The 15,271-nt window shown below is 40.7% G+C and overlaps 1 protein-coding gene across 2 annotated transcripts in view; it reads left to right on the plus strand.

The window, feature by feature from the left end:
• The window catches only part of KCNH1 (potassium voltage-gated channel subfamily H member 1), a 180,121-nt gene that overhangs the window by 3,936 nt on the left and 160,914 nt on the right, over positions 1–15,271 (plus strand). For both annotated transcript variants that reach the window (XM_071426719.1, XM_071426708.1), the window contains exons 2-3: positions 7,248–7,371; positions 7,618–7,724. In XM_071426719.1, coding sequence (XP_071282820.1) covers positions 7,248–7,371; positions 7,618–7,724 — 231 coding nt within the window. The remainder of the gene's footprint in view (positions 1–7,247; positions 7,372–7,617; positions 7,725–15,271) is intronic.

Here is a 15,271-nt window from a genome sequence, read left to right on the forward strand (position 1 = left end):
GGAGAGAAATTAACTTTATTGTAAACACTTCTGAAACTGAAAAGACTGTTTTTGTGTTCAGCCAGAGAAAAATGCAAAGGAAACTTAACAGAGAATGAGGAATGAAAACAGCAGACCTTCAGAAACTGCAAGAGGACAGCTTGTAGGTTCTGTGTTAAGGACATTATCCGAGAAGAGAATGAAACAATGGGTTTTATTGCTTCCTGATCTTCCTTCTTTCCCATGTTAACAACTAGACTGCAGACACATATATTTTCATATACATTTTCATCCATGCTTTTCTCACAGTTGATCAGTACGTTGAAATACCTATTCACTACTGACAGTCTTTTTTTCTCAGTATCACTGGAATAGAATGTAAAATGTTTTTTTTTTCTGCTGGCTTTTACTAGGCCAGAAGTCTAGTTCTGAGTGTGCACTTTTATGCATTTAGGAATGTACGGCCTGATTTTGTTAAAATTACTTTTATAGATAGTAAGGGAAAAAATGTACAGCACAGAGATGACAGGTAATGTGCTTTAAAAATAATGTTCTGGAAGCTCAAGAACTTCTCCTGTGATAATTCAATGTATCAATCCAGTTTTGCATTAAATCCTAGAACAAGATTATAAAACAAGTCTTCATGAAACCCACTCGTTGGAGAATTGGTTAATGCATTTTTGTAACTCATAGATAAAAGTGAGTGGGGAGTTAGGGCTATAATCAGTAAATCAAATGGCTTCTTTAAACTAAAGAAAGACTCATAATTGATGCAACTAAAGTATGCCTTTTCTGGATTAGTGTTCATCTCATATGGCATGGGAAAAACAAACCCCCTGACCAGCTGAATGATGAACCCTCACTGCTAAACAGTGGTTTTGTCCTTTAATAAGAGTGGTGCAATGTCTGACTCTTACCTGCTGATGAACTTTCTCATTTCTGAAAATCATCTAATCATCTCATTCTAACATCACATGTGTGTAAATGTTGTGGGATTTGTGTTTTAGTGTTTATTTTTGGGGGGTTTTTGAGGGGGTTGTGCTGGATTTTTAACGTTTCTCAATATGGACAGTACTTCAAGGACAGGTGACAAATCATGCTGTCCATAAAATACATATGACACCTTTGGTGCAATTTCAGCTATTCTTGTTCTGTTATTCTGCAGTAATATGCTTTATTTTAAAAATATAGATAATTATGGAGATTTTATAGCTACAAGTGTTAGAATGATGCATAATTTTCAATTTAAGCTTTTCTCATGGTAGATGCCTGCCATGAAATATTTTCTATAACAATGCAAAGTAAGAATGTTGAGATGGAAAATGTAGTTTTTTGTCTATTCTGCTGTCTGCAATTAGCATTCATTTTCTGTAATGATTTAAAGTGACTCACTTAAAGTTGTTGCTTTAGTTGGAGTCTCTTGTTATTTGTGGAAAGACTGATGAAACCAATTTTTTAATAATTCTTTTCAACTTGCGCTTGCACTTTGCTCTGGTGTACACATGACAGTGTAAGTCATGTTTGCATAAACATGAAATATCTGTATTTAGGGAATTGTGCTCATGCTGTAGCAACTAAGGAACTTTTAAATCAATTTTGGTTTGGAAATTAAATAGTTATATAAAACTTTTATAAAACAGCCCAAATGAACCTATCTATTGGAGTTTATGTTTTTTGTATTACAGTGAGCTGAAAAATTTTGACCTCAATATTAAGGATAGATGATTTTGAGGCCACTATATCATTATCCTATAGAATGATCAAGTTGTTCAATGGGATATTTAAGCACTGAAGCACTTCCACTGTAGGGATGAATACAAGGGGATACTGAGTGAATGTGAGTATTGGTGTAACACCACTGGCTTCCACAGGAGGATGTGGGTGGAAGAGCAGAATTATTCCTTATTATTTTTATTTTACCATATGAATAGTCTTTCTGTCATTTGAGCAGGTCTGTACTTGCTCTGACTACAGTTACACCACTTCTGTTAGGATGAAAATGTGGTTGGTCCCAGAAGTGCAAATCTCAAATCACATGTGTGCAAAGAAAGGATTGAATAAATACTTGAAATTCAGTGTGAATTATTTGAACTGACTTAGGGCCATATTTTGATCTCAGGAATTACATCTGAACAATGTAACTAATCAGTGTGACTAAGTGCTTCTAGTTTACTTTTTTTTTTCAAAGCTAAGACTAAACATGAGCAAAGATTTATATATACCTATCCTTTGTTAGCAATTTTGACAGGCCTACTTATACACAATTAATTTCTATGCTCTGGTAAGAAGTTAGACAGAAATGATGCAATCTCATTTCCCCCAGTTTCCAAATGATGCTGTTTGTTATGCAAAGTCACAAGTTTGTAGATACCACGTGTCCCTTGTCCTTAAGCTGCATGATACAATCTTTACTGCTATGACAGCAGCACATGATTTTTGCCTGCTGCACATTTCATACCCTGGCTGTGACACAGCATCTCTGCTGTTCTGTGCCCATCTCAGGCAGCAGTAGCTGTATCCTCTACCCTGTTCCGTGGGGAGGGTGAGAGACACATGTGATGGAAGCAAACCTGTTAGTTAGATGGAAGCAGCTGCTGCAGGAGTGGTTTGTGCTTGTTAGTGCTAAAGAACTAGGTTTGCTGCCCTGAAGATCCATGGGAAGAGTTTGAGACAGGATAAAAAAAGACCTGCTGGTCTCAATAACCAGGGCTGTCATCACCCAACATGAGGGAGGCTGTGGTCTCCAATGAGGAGGGCAATCTCCTCCTTCTCCTTCTCTTCTCCTTCTCTTCCCCTTCTCTTCTCCTTCTTCTTTCCCTTTCCCTCTTCCCTTCTCTCTCATGGGAGAACAAGCAAGTTTGGTGAGGAGCAAGCCTTCCCACCATACTGAGCCTGGTTCTCCTTTTCCTCAAGGGGGAATAGATTGGGAACAAACCTTTTGAGTGTTGTATTTGTATGATGACTGTGGGGAAATATATTAATATATTTAAATCCCATTTGTGCACTACACAAACCCAAGCACCCTGGGGGATTTGACTGACCCAAACATGGGAAAGTGCAGTGGGCACCAGCCTCTCCTGTTACCAGGACTAGGACTGCCTGGGCAGAGGCTTCCCCTCAGCTTCCCCTGTGCAATGAGGGAACACCTTCAGTGTGGGAATGTGTCTGGCAGTGCTGTGGGAGTATGTCTGTCTGTTGGTCTCTGACCTTCTGCCACTGTTTCCCAGAAGAGGACCTGGGCATCACTGGTGGGACTGGGAAGGTAGAACCTGTCTGCTGGCCTCTGGAAAGAGGTGGCAGGGGGGTTGTCTCAGCTTGGCAAGATCCATGCTACAGGAGAGGCTGGGATGCAGCGGTAGTGAATATGTAGCTGTGCAGGGCAATGAATGGTAGGGGGAAAACGTTTCAGTGACTTGCTCCACGTTCATGCAAGGAGGTGAACACTCCTTAGTCAGTTAGTCCTGGCCAGATAAATGTCTGTGAGTGCAACTTATCTACAGGAATTCTGGAAGCTGATGGACAGTTTTGGTTAAACACAGTACTAAATATAACAGTAGGATTCAGTAGATAGAGTAGTTTTGGTAAAATGGATGCTCTAGACACCTGTGATTGTTAGTGTTAAAAGGACCAAGTTTATTTAGAAAGACATTTTCTGATTCTTCTGTGATGGTGTGTTTTCTAAGTGGAGAAAAGTACTGGTTTCAGTGACTGAGTGAAATCCATTCTTACATTTTGGAAGGAGCTAAAATGTTTTTCTTGTTGCTTTTAAGTGGCCATGTCTACTTTAAAGTGATAACCCAAACTGGATCTGACATTTGAGTGTGTAGATGCTGACGTAGGTATACTGCAGTGAGCAGAACTAACCTGGGGAAAATGCAGGCTAGAAAATAGGAAGTGATGCACTTCACAAAGTAATCCATGCTGCAGAAGCCTGCCCTACTCATGCAAGTAATTGTGCTGCCTTTGTGATGTTACAGCTCTTACTTGTGTTTCTGCAGCACATTGTGCTCTGTGCTGCACCTCTGCATATTTCCTCTGCATATTTCCTTGGTCTTGTTCAGACTGTGCCAAAGTCAGCAATTCAGCACAAGCCAGAAGCCCAGGTCTTATATGAGCCTGCTCTCTCTAGTTCTAGCTCATAGGAAGGGCCAGTGATGCTTACAGTTTCTTCTTGGGCCAGGTAGTGCTGCTAACACAGCTGCCATTGTGATAGAAATTGATTTTCAGGTAGGGGAGTTCACTGAGTCCTTTCAAGTCACCAAATAGTTTTGATACTGCTGCTATTACTATTATGTCCATTTCATCCCTGTCTTTGAAGAGAATTTAGCAATAGATTTCTTCATGGTGTTCCTCTGGCCAGCTCCTTTCCTGGCCTTGCTGACCCACTTGTGAGTCCCCAAGAGTCTCTGCTCTGTGATACTCAGAGTTCACTAGAGCATCCCTCGTGCTTGTTGTGTAACAAAGCCACAGCTGTTTCCTGGTCTCAGGGACCCTGTGTCCCTGCAGATGCAATGGCAGTATTTGCCTCAGTGGATGTTATTCAGTATTTTCTTATGTTAGGAAAAATGACCAGGTTATGAGCTGTCCCCAAGCAGCACATTGTCAGGGCTGTCACTGCAATTGAATGTAAATGATAGCAGCGAGGACAGCCCTTCTACTCCTAGGCTGTGCGCTGGAGTTAGAAGTGGGAGTCCTTATTTTATGCTGTGTCTTGCCAGTGTTCACACAGGCAAAACAGTGTTGTCAGAGACCCTTCTCAAGAAATGAGATGTGTTTGTCAGCTATGTAAAGCCTGGATCAAAGAAAGGTCAAGATGCATGAAGTTTGAATTAGCTAGAAGGGAGAGACACTTCAGAAACAATGGGATCATCAGCATCTCTGACTTGTTCTTTGGTTGATAGTTGTGCAAAATTTTTCCTTTAGAGTTTTATGGGTACATAATGATCTCCCAGCTTGCTTCTGACTCACAACTAAATCCAGCCTGGACTCTGATGAAACATTGTACCTCTACAGGCTAGAGAAGCTCACCCAGTGCTGGCTAATAGGGGTGCATAAAATACAACAGCCAAGTCATACTGACTTAAAAACTCCTGTGATGAGGGTATTGACATCTATTTGCTGTGGTGGCTTGATGATTAGAACAGTCATTTGAGAGCTGAAATAATGTCGAGCTTTCACTGCCCTAAGGTAGCCTTATCTTCTAGGAGAATGTCCAAACTGCTGCTTAGGGAGGGAAATGTGTGCATGCTCTCTATGCATCCTTTGGAAACTGTCATGGGCTTTGCTGGGCCAAAAACATAAGTGGGAACACGATTCTTCAGCTCCTGCAATAATGGCAAAGAATTGAGTATTAACTATGAGAACTGGGCTTATGTTAAAATATTAGGTATTGTAACAAACATGGGAAAGGGAAAAAAACAGCCTTAAAATATCCCCCTTTTTCATTGTTTTCTGTGATTTAACTTGGTCAGATTTCTATTTGCTGTGCTAAAGCTTTTTAGTTCTCCTCTCCAGCAGTGCTCACAGAGCTTCCAGCTCCCAAGTCCTTGAGAGCTGGGCATCAGGGACTAGACTCTTGCAGTCTCAACTTTTGGAGCTTAAATCCCTTGTGGATTTAGGGCTTTGTTTTCACCTATAAATAGGAGATAAGAGCATTGTTGTAACTCACAGAAGCCTTGCAAGGCTAGATAAAAGTAGTATTATCACAGTGATGGTTATCAGAAATGTGTCCTATATAGCCTTCAATGAAAAAAACCCAAGAGATTATTTATCTGAAAACAATAAGGTTTAAGTGTGAAAGGGAGGCAAATTCTTAACAGGAACTCTTTAGGAAGTGGAGAGAAGGGAAAGTTACTTTTTGAGAAGGGAAGGCAGTCAGAAGCAATTCTGATGCAATTCATGCATGGAATAACGCTATTCAGATCAGGGCAGGAGCCCACCTAACATTTGTATTTGCCTTTTTTTTGGTCGTTTTCTGTACTTCCTGATGAAATTTTAAAATATCCTAACACAGTCTAATGTAGTGTTTATAACAGACAATCAAAAGCACTTGCTTTAGCAGTGAGAAATGACTTGATTTACTTACTCGTAGGAAGGGGTAAAAGAGTTGTGTTTTGGGCAGAAAGTACTTCAACTAAGCAAAACCCATGGTATTTAAAAGAGGCTGTGAGGAACAAAGCAGCTAAAATATCCTGAAGTTATATTACTGGTGTATTTCATTCTAAAGAGTGTGTAAAAATACACTTGATCATGCTTGTGGAATTGGGCAGTGGATTTAGCTAAATACAGGACTGCTTTATTGAAACCCACTTGAAGTTTGGGGTGAAAGATTTTGAAAGGGGAACTTGATGCAAACTAAACTCCCTGCAATTAATAGGTAAAATGTCATTTGTTTGGAGGGAGCATTAATGAGCTGTATGGATGTGTGAGCAGCTGGGAGTTGCTACTGAAAAGTAGGCAGTGTGTTGGACTCCCGTAAGGGCTCTCCTTAAAAATGAGTGCCTCTTGATCTCATGTGGGTGCCCAGCCTTTCTTCCAAAAGCCAGAGGGTCTTTGCAGCTGTGTCAGGAGCCACCATCTCCTGCTGCCTGCCAGTGCCCAGGGAGCAGCACTGCTGTCTGTTTTGGCACAGGTGTAGGTTTGAGTTGGCAAGCATAAAATTGTGGCACGCACAGCCCCAGCAAGAATGGAGGCGTGAATCCTGCTTGGTTGTTTTGGGGTTTTTTTTTTGTACTGATTGAAACTGCTTCTGGCTTGTATTGCAAACAAGGAGTTCCTTCTGCTGGTGTAATTGCTAGCCCTTAGTTTGGAGTGCTGTGCTGTACACGAGTGTTTGGGCTTGTGTGGCCAGCAGTGAGGGCAGTGTTGAGAGGAGCCCCTGTGCCTGCATTCAGGGAGGAGAAGTATCACTCATGGGTTGGTTTGGCCACCTGTCAGAGGCTTCACCTTCAAACTCAGTGTCATGTGGATCACTGCATGTGGCACAGAGGGAAACAGTTTGGTGGATCTGTCCTCAGTCAAGAGATGAATTTTACCTGCTTAACCATCATGTGTTTTATTTATGCTCTGTCTGAGTAATTACCACTTCTTTAAAAATAAAAATTTACTTAAAATTAAAATCAGGAATAATCCTGTTCACTGCAGTGGGAATGATAGCTGGGAAAATTGTGCAGGGGCTGAAGCGATTGGGATTGGGTTCTGAAATGAGTATTTCCTCTAATGCAACCATAGCTTTGACTAATGTCTAACTGATGTGTTTTTTCAAACAGATACTAATTTTGTCCTGGGTAATGCCCAGATCGTGGATTGGCCCATTGTCTACAGCAACGATGGATTTTGCAAGTTATCAGGATATCACAGAGCAGAAGTTATGCAAAAAAGCAGCACCTGCAGGTATTTGAGAACAGATTTATTTTCTGTTAAATAACTTGTAGTGTTGTGCCTGTTACTTGAGGAGAAAAGTAATCTGTTTATTCCAGTTTTGTATTTTGTCTCCTGGGGCTACATCTGTCAAATGTGCTTTCCAGGTGAAACAAAATCAAAGAAGAGCCATTTCTAAATGGGTCCTTTTTACACAGTAAACAAATGGCTTTGTGTCTTTGTCTGGTATCTGACTGGAATTTCTCCCTTTATTTGCAGTTTTATGTATGGAGAGCTGACAGACAAAGATACAATCGACAAGGTCCGGCAAACATTTGAGAACTATGAGATGAACTCCTTTGAAATCTTGATGTACAAGAAGAACAGTAAGTAGTCAATTGGTTTGTTCATTAATGGAGGTGTGTAAAGGTGTTCCTAATTGTACTGTAAACTGCAATTCTGTCACCCTGGAGGACAGTGCTTTATCTGGGGCTAAATAAGCCCCAGTTCTGCCACTTGATCTGAAAGGGAGAAATGAGAACATTAGAGATGAAAGTCACTCAGGGAGGCAGAGGAAGCTTTCTAATTTGTTCTGACATTTAGAGTAATCTGTGTGTGATGCTTTAAGACAACACTGAAGGTTCCATCAACAATGGTAGTACACAAGCTAGGTTTAGGCAAGTTTCCACTACAGAGAACATACTTTCTCAGTTTTTGACAAATTGATATAGCAAAGCCAGTCAATAGTAATTTTGGAATAAAAAGAACCCATCTTTTGTTTTAGAATCTGAACTACTTCTAATGTTTTCAGATGAAATGTCTTTTGTTTTGGACAAAAAATCCTTAATTGGCACATTATTTTTTTCCTAGGAACTTCAGTCTGTCTGTAACTGCACCTATCAGCAGATGAACTTGCCCCAAACTTGGTGTCTCACCTAGTGTGGACTGTGTCATGCAGTTATTTTCATCTTCATTAATGAAGATAATCTACTTAATCTGTGTCACCTGAAGTGTGAATACACTGAGGTCTTCAGCCCAGCCAGATGTTAAGCTGAAAAAATTGCATTCTGTAACTTATTTTGCTCTTAACAATTTTGCCTTCTAACAATGAAGCTGGTACTGCCTGTATGCAGTCTGTATGGCCCTGCTTTGTGCTGCTTTCCTCCTAGGGCTACCTGCCTCCAATATTTACCTATTTTCTAAAAGCTGATTTCTGTTCCTAGCTCAGTTTGTGGCCATGGGGACCATATGCAGCTCACATCTATGCATCCAAACCCAAGTAAATAAGCTGCAGTCCTGGGATCTGGGAGAGTCAGGAATTCTCTCTTAGTTATCAGCGATTTGGCACCGAGAGACGATGCAGCCACTCTTCTGTCACGCTGCAGCATATGGCCTACAGTGGAGGCTGGGGCCTCTCTGTCTTTTATGCAGATTTCGAGCAAGGTACCCATGGAGTGAGGAGTGTTTCCTGCCCTGCTGTGCACTGCTCCTGTGCAGGAGAGGTGGCCTGGAATGAAGCCCAGCTGTGCAGTAACTGTGCTGTGTGACGTGAAGGACGGAGCTGCCACGGCTCTGCTCTGCACACAGAGGGTCACAGGCATGGGAAAAAGGGAAGCACAGAGCTTGCTTTCAAGTTTAACAAACTGCAGAGCACCTAATGTTTGTTAGATTTGCAGCTTTAGAGATACATTAACTACTGTTACAGAGACTGACTAATAACACAAGAGAGTTTTAACTGAAAAATTTCAGAAAGGGGACATCCTGGAACTTTTTCTCAATATAAGGCACATCACAGAAAAACACTGTCGTATTTACCAGTCACTTTAGCACCCAGACTGCTTAGTGGCCTTTCCTTTGTGGTCGCCTTACATCTGCCTGCAACTGTGGCAATGGTTCAGATAATGAACCTGATTGGTTCTAACTTGCTCTCAGTTTGAAAGCTTGGGAAAGGACCCCGAATTTTGTTAGACATCTTTTTTCCTGTTCTTTGTTTCTTCTGTTTGGTCTCTCTGTTCTTTCCTCATTCTATTTTTCTTTTTCAAATTAACCAGGAAAATAGATTTTTCTTGTTCTTTACCTGTCTACTGCCTCTTTATAAACTAACAGACATGACAAATAGCAATTTTTTTTTCCCAGTTTTGAGTTGTTGGGTAATTGGTACATTTTCCACAGCCTGCACATTTAATGTAATTCTGGCTGTTTTACCAGTACAGTCTCTAACCTTTTGGAGGAACAAAAGAAAACAAAATAGGAGTCTTGAGTTAATAATGATGTCTGTAGTGCAAGTCAATCTTGTGCTTTTGGGAACAGCTATTTTTTTCTTTCTCTGAGAAACAATTATTCCCTGGTCTTACATGTCAAAGCAGATTGAGACATTTGATGATGTTACTGGAAGTGATAGGCTATTTTTTTTTTAACATGGCACTCTCCATGGTGGTGACCCAGTGTTAGTATTTACTTGGTTGCGTGATAAGAACACCCCATCCAGCTGTTGATAGGTACAGTATATCCACAAACTTCATTGCAGTTCACAGTATTAACTCTAGAAACAACATACAATTTCCTGCCTTCAGCATGTTGGCATTTATGGATGCTGCCTCTACCCTGCCTTCCCTTGTTTGTTCACTCCTCCCCACATCCAAAAGTGACTGCACTCCCTGTTTTCAGAACTTGAAATTAAGATGTGATAGAGATTTGATGATTCCTTGGGCTAGGCCCTTGATAACTTAGCAGATATGTAAAAATCATTGTTATTCTCTGGAAGAATTGCTTCCCAGAAATACAGAGCTTTTTCAGGATAATTGGAAGCAATTAGAGCAAACAGGTGCATAGCCACCAGATTTTTGTCATTGCTGCTTTGATGCCATCCAGTTGCATTCAGTGGGGATTCATTGTCATACCTGGAAGGAGACAAAGTGAAAGCTTTCTTTAATCAGGACTGCAAAATGACAACAGACAGACTGACAGTAATTTCACACGAGAGCTTCAGTTCCATTGTTTAATTAGATGTGAGCACCCAGTGATGCTGGAAGTATTGTTTATTTTTATATGGAAAAATGAAAACATTACTAAATCTGAAGTCAGCGGAGATAAATGAACTTATTGCAAGGAAGGGTACAGCTTATGTATTAGAAAATACTTTATATCTAGCCTTAGTCATATCTTACCTTACTTGAATTGATGTGTTTTAAACATTTAACTTCTTATGAGACTTTGACAGCCATTTGTTGTTTTTACACTTTATGGTCAGCCTCATGAGTTAAAAATGGCTGAATAAATTATACTTGGATTTTCTTTGTCTTGTATTTAGTCTACAATGTAGGTCTGGCATACAAGCAATGAAAAAGCAGGCTTGTTCTATATGCATTTGCTTTCATTACTGATGAAGTATATTTTTGTAAGAATACAAAATTCACTTGCTTCTATCTGCCCCTGAACATGTGGTGTCCAATTGAAATCTAACCCCCTTTTCTATGCAGTACTTGACCCACTTTAGTGGAAGAATATTTGAAGTGGGGTGAACTCATCAAAGGTGAAGTGCATCAAGAGTTAGAAAGAGTCTTCAAGTGTCCCCTGTCTGAGCAGAGGCATTCCCATTGCTTATGGTCTGCAGCTGTGCTGCAGAGAGAGTGTCAAGACACCTTTTTTTTTTCGTGTCTCAGAAGTTCTCTACTGGTAGGACCAGCAGGATGCTTGCCAGAATGCTGGCTTGGCTGTAGGTAACTATTTTGCATGCTGCAAAGCAGTAGCTCTTTGCTGAGTAGATATATTATGGTGAGAGTCCCAAAGGCTAGCATGCCCTTTCAATTTGTGCTGGGCTTCACTTCCCTATTTTCTGGGTGCTTGAACATTTAACAAATTTAATAGCATGAATATTTGTGTGTGTGGTTTTTTATTTGATTGTTTGATTTTTTAAATTTTCATTTTAATGTGCACACAATCTTCTCCCTTCCTTACTTCTCCCTTCTTCCCTCAGTGTGTTAGAAAGTCTCCAGATGTCAGAGAATGACAAATCAGCCTAAAATAGTGATTTGGTAGATTCTACTTGCATTTATCTTTGGGACCAGTGCTTTCTATAGAGGTTCAAAAGCAAACACCCCATCCTAATTTATAGGAAGCAAAATTCACTTCAGGGTGGTAGACCTGTGATTGCCCACCACCCCAGTTATGAGAAAAGAGTTTCTCATAACTGTTCAAACCATCTAAACCCATTTATACTTGTGTGTGCTGTGCCTGCAGTGTCTCCAGATGGAAACCTTTGCTAACCCATATCGTTGCGTAGGAACAGAAGCAGGAGAGAATGAGGGTGTTGGAGTCAAATGACAGGTATCCTCCTCAACCTCTCACTGAAGTGTAGCTCCATTATTTGTCAAGCAGTATGCACACCTGCATCTCCTGTGAAATCCATCTGTGTGAGTTCAGTTACCTTCAGCAAGGTCAAATTAAATATTTTGGACTCATAAAACTGGTAATTCCCATTTGTCATTGTCTTCAAATGTGTTGGCAAGCAAGGCTTGCTGTCATCTCCACAAATATGTACAGAATTCCCAGTAGTAATCCTTAAGTATTTTTCCTGCAGTAGATGGAAAGAAGATTCCAAAACTTTACTGTGTCTTCCTTATACTCATGTTCTGTTCTTCAGAGAGCTCAGAATCAGGTGAACTGTGCCAGCACTACTGCAGTACAAGACTCTGCTGAACCTTGTTTTCTGCTGTGCTGTTTCAGTATCATAGGATAACCCTTGTGAACAGCAATTCCACCTTTGGGGACTAAAATTGATTTTCCTTATCTTAGCATGTAAAGATCTGACCTTTAAAAGCATTAGGTGCCACAGCATCCAAGCACCAGATAGAGAAGACACGAAGATAACAGCTTTAAAAGTGCTGGGAGTGTTTTTTCAAGGTTTACTCTTTAAAAGAGTGGTGAGCTGCAGGCTGAGTTGGTCTGTTCTCATTTGGTACACACTCTCTGCTCAAAGCTAGAGTCTATAGGAAGACTTGTGTTCTTTGTCTTGCATGGTCAAATGTCACGGGCTTCTCTGAACACCTGGTTAAAATCTTTGTGGGTACAATGGCTTGCCAAACTCTCTGATCACACCTCATCAGCTGGTTGCTAGTTTGACATTGGACAAACTGTTCAGTCAGTGTGGGATAGAGAGAAACAATCTCATACTGAGTACCTGGGAAGAAGTGAAACCCTAAAAGGGGTGGCTGTAATGGTCAGCCGTGCTGTTAATATAACTTAATTCCTGCTGTCTGCATTGCTGCATGTAGGAATTGGTGGAGAAAGGGCACATTTCTATTTCCATACTGCCAGACTGTTTCCCTTCAGGACAATAGGTGTCTGAGGACTGTTTGACTGAGACATTATCACGTAATGCAGAGATTGTGCTGCTTAGAGGAAACTTGACCCATTCATTAATGGCAGTGTAGATGTCAGCTAAATTGTCAAAACATTTTTTCATTGTATTTTAAAATTAATTTTGGTTTAATTAGTTGAAAGAAAAATTGTGTATTCCAGTTTTATTTAAACTAGTTTTGAAAAACAGTTGGCCTCTTTGGTTAAATGGCTCAAGGTATGGGCAAAGAGCACATTTAAACAGTAGTTTTTATTTTCATATAGCCTATTTTTGTTTGGCAGGAGGGAAAACTTAGGAGAGCTCAATGGTATTCATGGAGAGGCTGGAATAGACCTTTAAGATCTCTCTCACTTTGATCATGTAAGAATTTCTGAAAGACTTCAACCAAAGTCAAATAGCATGTGAAATGCTGGTGTTCCTGCCCAGCAAGAAGCTGAGCATATCATTGTTGAAAGCCACAGGACTGGAAAAAGGGATAGGGAAGAGACAGTAGTATTTGTCTTTCAGATGGGAAATTGAAAGGAAAGCAGACATTTAGAGTGTGTTAGTCTGGAGAAGACTTGGGACTTGAATAACAGCCCTTGAAATTGTCTTTGCTTTAAGGCAACACCATAAGAACTGTGCTTAGGCCATAAAAGCCTATCAAGAGCTGCACCTGTTAATTCTGGATTGGCTATGTATACCTTTGGTACCACGAGCCAGGCTGCTCCTATGGCTGCTATTGGGCATTCATTGTAGATTTTCATTTCTTCTCAGTTGTCCCCACTGCTTGTCCTGCAGCTTTGGAGGGGCATTCCCTTTTCTAGCATGATTGGTGCTATGCCACCAGACAAAGGCTGGATTCTCTCACTGCTGATTCCAAATCCAACAGAAGCCAATGTAGTTCATGAGTGTTTACTTTTTTGTTTGTGCACTGGTATTATCACTGAACTTTACCAGGGAGAGAGGTTGCCAGGACTAAAGACAAAATGTAAATAGAAGTAGATATATTGTTGGAAACGCTGGTAAACACTTTCTGTGTGGCTGTGCATCAGTGCAGACTGGGAAGTTGCACTTGTTTTGCTGTGAGAACTCTGGAACATGCTGCAGTTTCACTGCCTGAATAACCACAGGCTGAATCTGAAAATCACATTTTTCATTAAAATGGTCTTTTTGTCCTCTTGCTAGTCATGGTTGTCTGGCTGAGCAGGGATGTTGGCTTTGACACCAAGAGCATGAGGGCTGCTTGTAGGACGTTGAAATTCTGGTTTCCGACCTATTTATAAGTAGTTTATACTTTAGGCTTTCCTGTTTAATAGTTAAATAAACTGTTTAAGAAGTAAAATTCTTCTGATAATTAAACCAGCGTGCAGCACAAAAGCTGAGCATGGCCACTTCTTGGCTGAGCCATTTGGTGTGTTCCCACGTTTCAGATCCCAGTTCTGCTGTGAATGAGCTGCTGGTTGGGAGCACTGTGGAAAGCCCATGTAACCCAGCACTGTGAGCTCTCACCTCATGACTGTATTTTTATATCCACTTGTCTCCTGTTCACCAGAGACACTGACAACATGTTAGGGAATGCACTGCAGGGAAAATACAATGTTGTGGAGGCAGATACAGAATTTTCCATCGACTTATTTCTGCCTTTGTAGTGTTACTGTGTAGAACCTAAACTGGAAGATGATTTCTGCAGGCCCTGCATGCCCCCCTGATTTTGGATTTTGCTCTGATGGTGGCTCTCTGGAAGGATAGCCACATACAAGGATACCCAAATACAAACACACCTACTTTTGGCTGTCAAGAACATCTGGCTCTTTCTTTTAGCCTGTGGGGCATATCACTAAGTTATACACTTGGTTCTAGGTAAAAAGTGTTTTGTCTTCCTTTTTCCTATAAATAATGCAACACATGAGTGGGAGTCAAGGGAGCCAGAAAGTAAAAACCCTGCTGATAAAAGCTCCTTGCCCTGCAGCAGCCTTCGACAGGTTATTGGGAAAAGTCCTCTTGCTGCATTCGGAACATGTTAGGAAATTCCTGCAACAACATATTATAGCATAACCATAAAGGGAAGGTGACATCATTCATCTGACAAATAGCCAGAATAGGAGGGTGAATTGCATCATTTCGTGTTGAGTACAGCATCTTCAAAAGCACAGCAGTATGTTTTTATGGCTATGAGAGGCAGAGAAGAAACTGAGTGTGTAATTCAGCCTCAGTGCTATGAAGGTTAATATTGTGAGCAGCCCATACAGAATAGCTGCAGCTTGAAGTAGTAAAACAATACGAAGTAGTTTGGGGAGGGGAAAAAAAATCCCTAATCAAAAAAAGTGCATGTAGATAAAGATTAAAAAGCAAGGCTGTTGATGGAGATCCTGGCTGATTAAAAAGTTGCAGTGTTAGTGAAGGGTGTTGAAGTGGGTAAAATGAAAAGCAGTTAGTCACCAAGGAGTCTCTGTAAAAGCAGGATACGGATTTGATCAGCCTCAGAATAGTTCACATGTGAAGTTGGGAAAAACAAGTAGGCAAGAAGAAATTGAGATTGGCAATTTTAAGAGCTCTTGAGAAAGGGTAGTGTAAAGGGTGTTACTGTCTAGA

The sequence above is a fragment of the Agelaius tricolor genome, unplaced genomic scaffold (genome assembly GCF_023055355.1).
Source record: "Agelaius tricolor isolate 1412-34295 unplaced genomic scaffold, bAgeTri1.0.p SCAF_1, whole genome shotgun sequence".
In the NCBI taxonomy this organism is placed as follows: Eukaryota; Metazoa; Chordata; class Aves; order Passeriformes; family Icteridae; genus Agelaius; species Agelaius tricolor.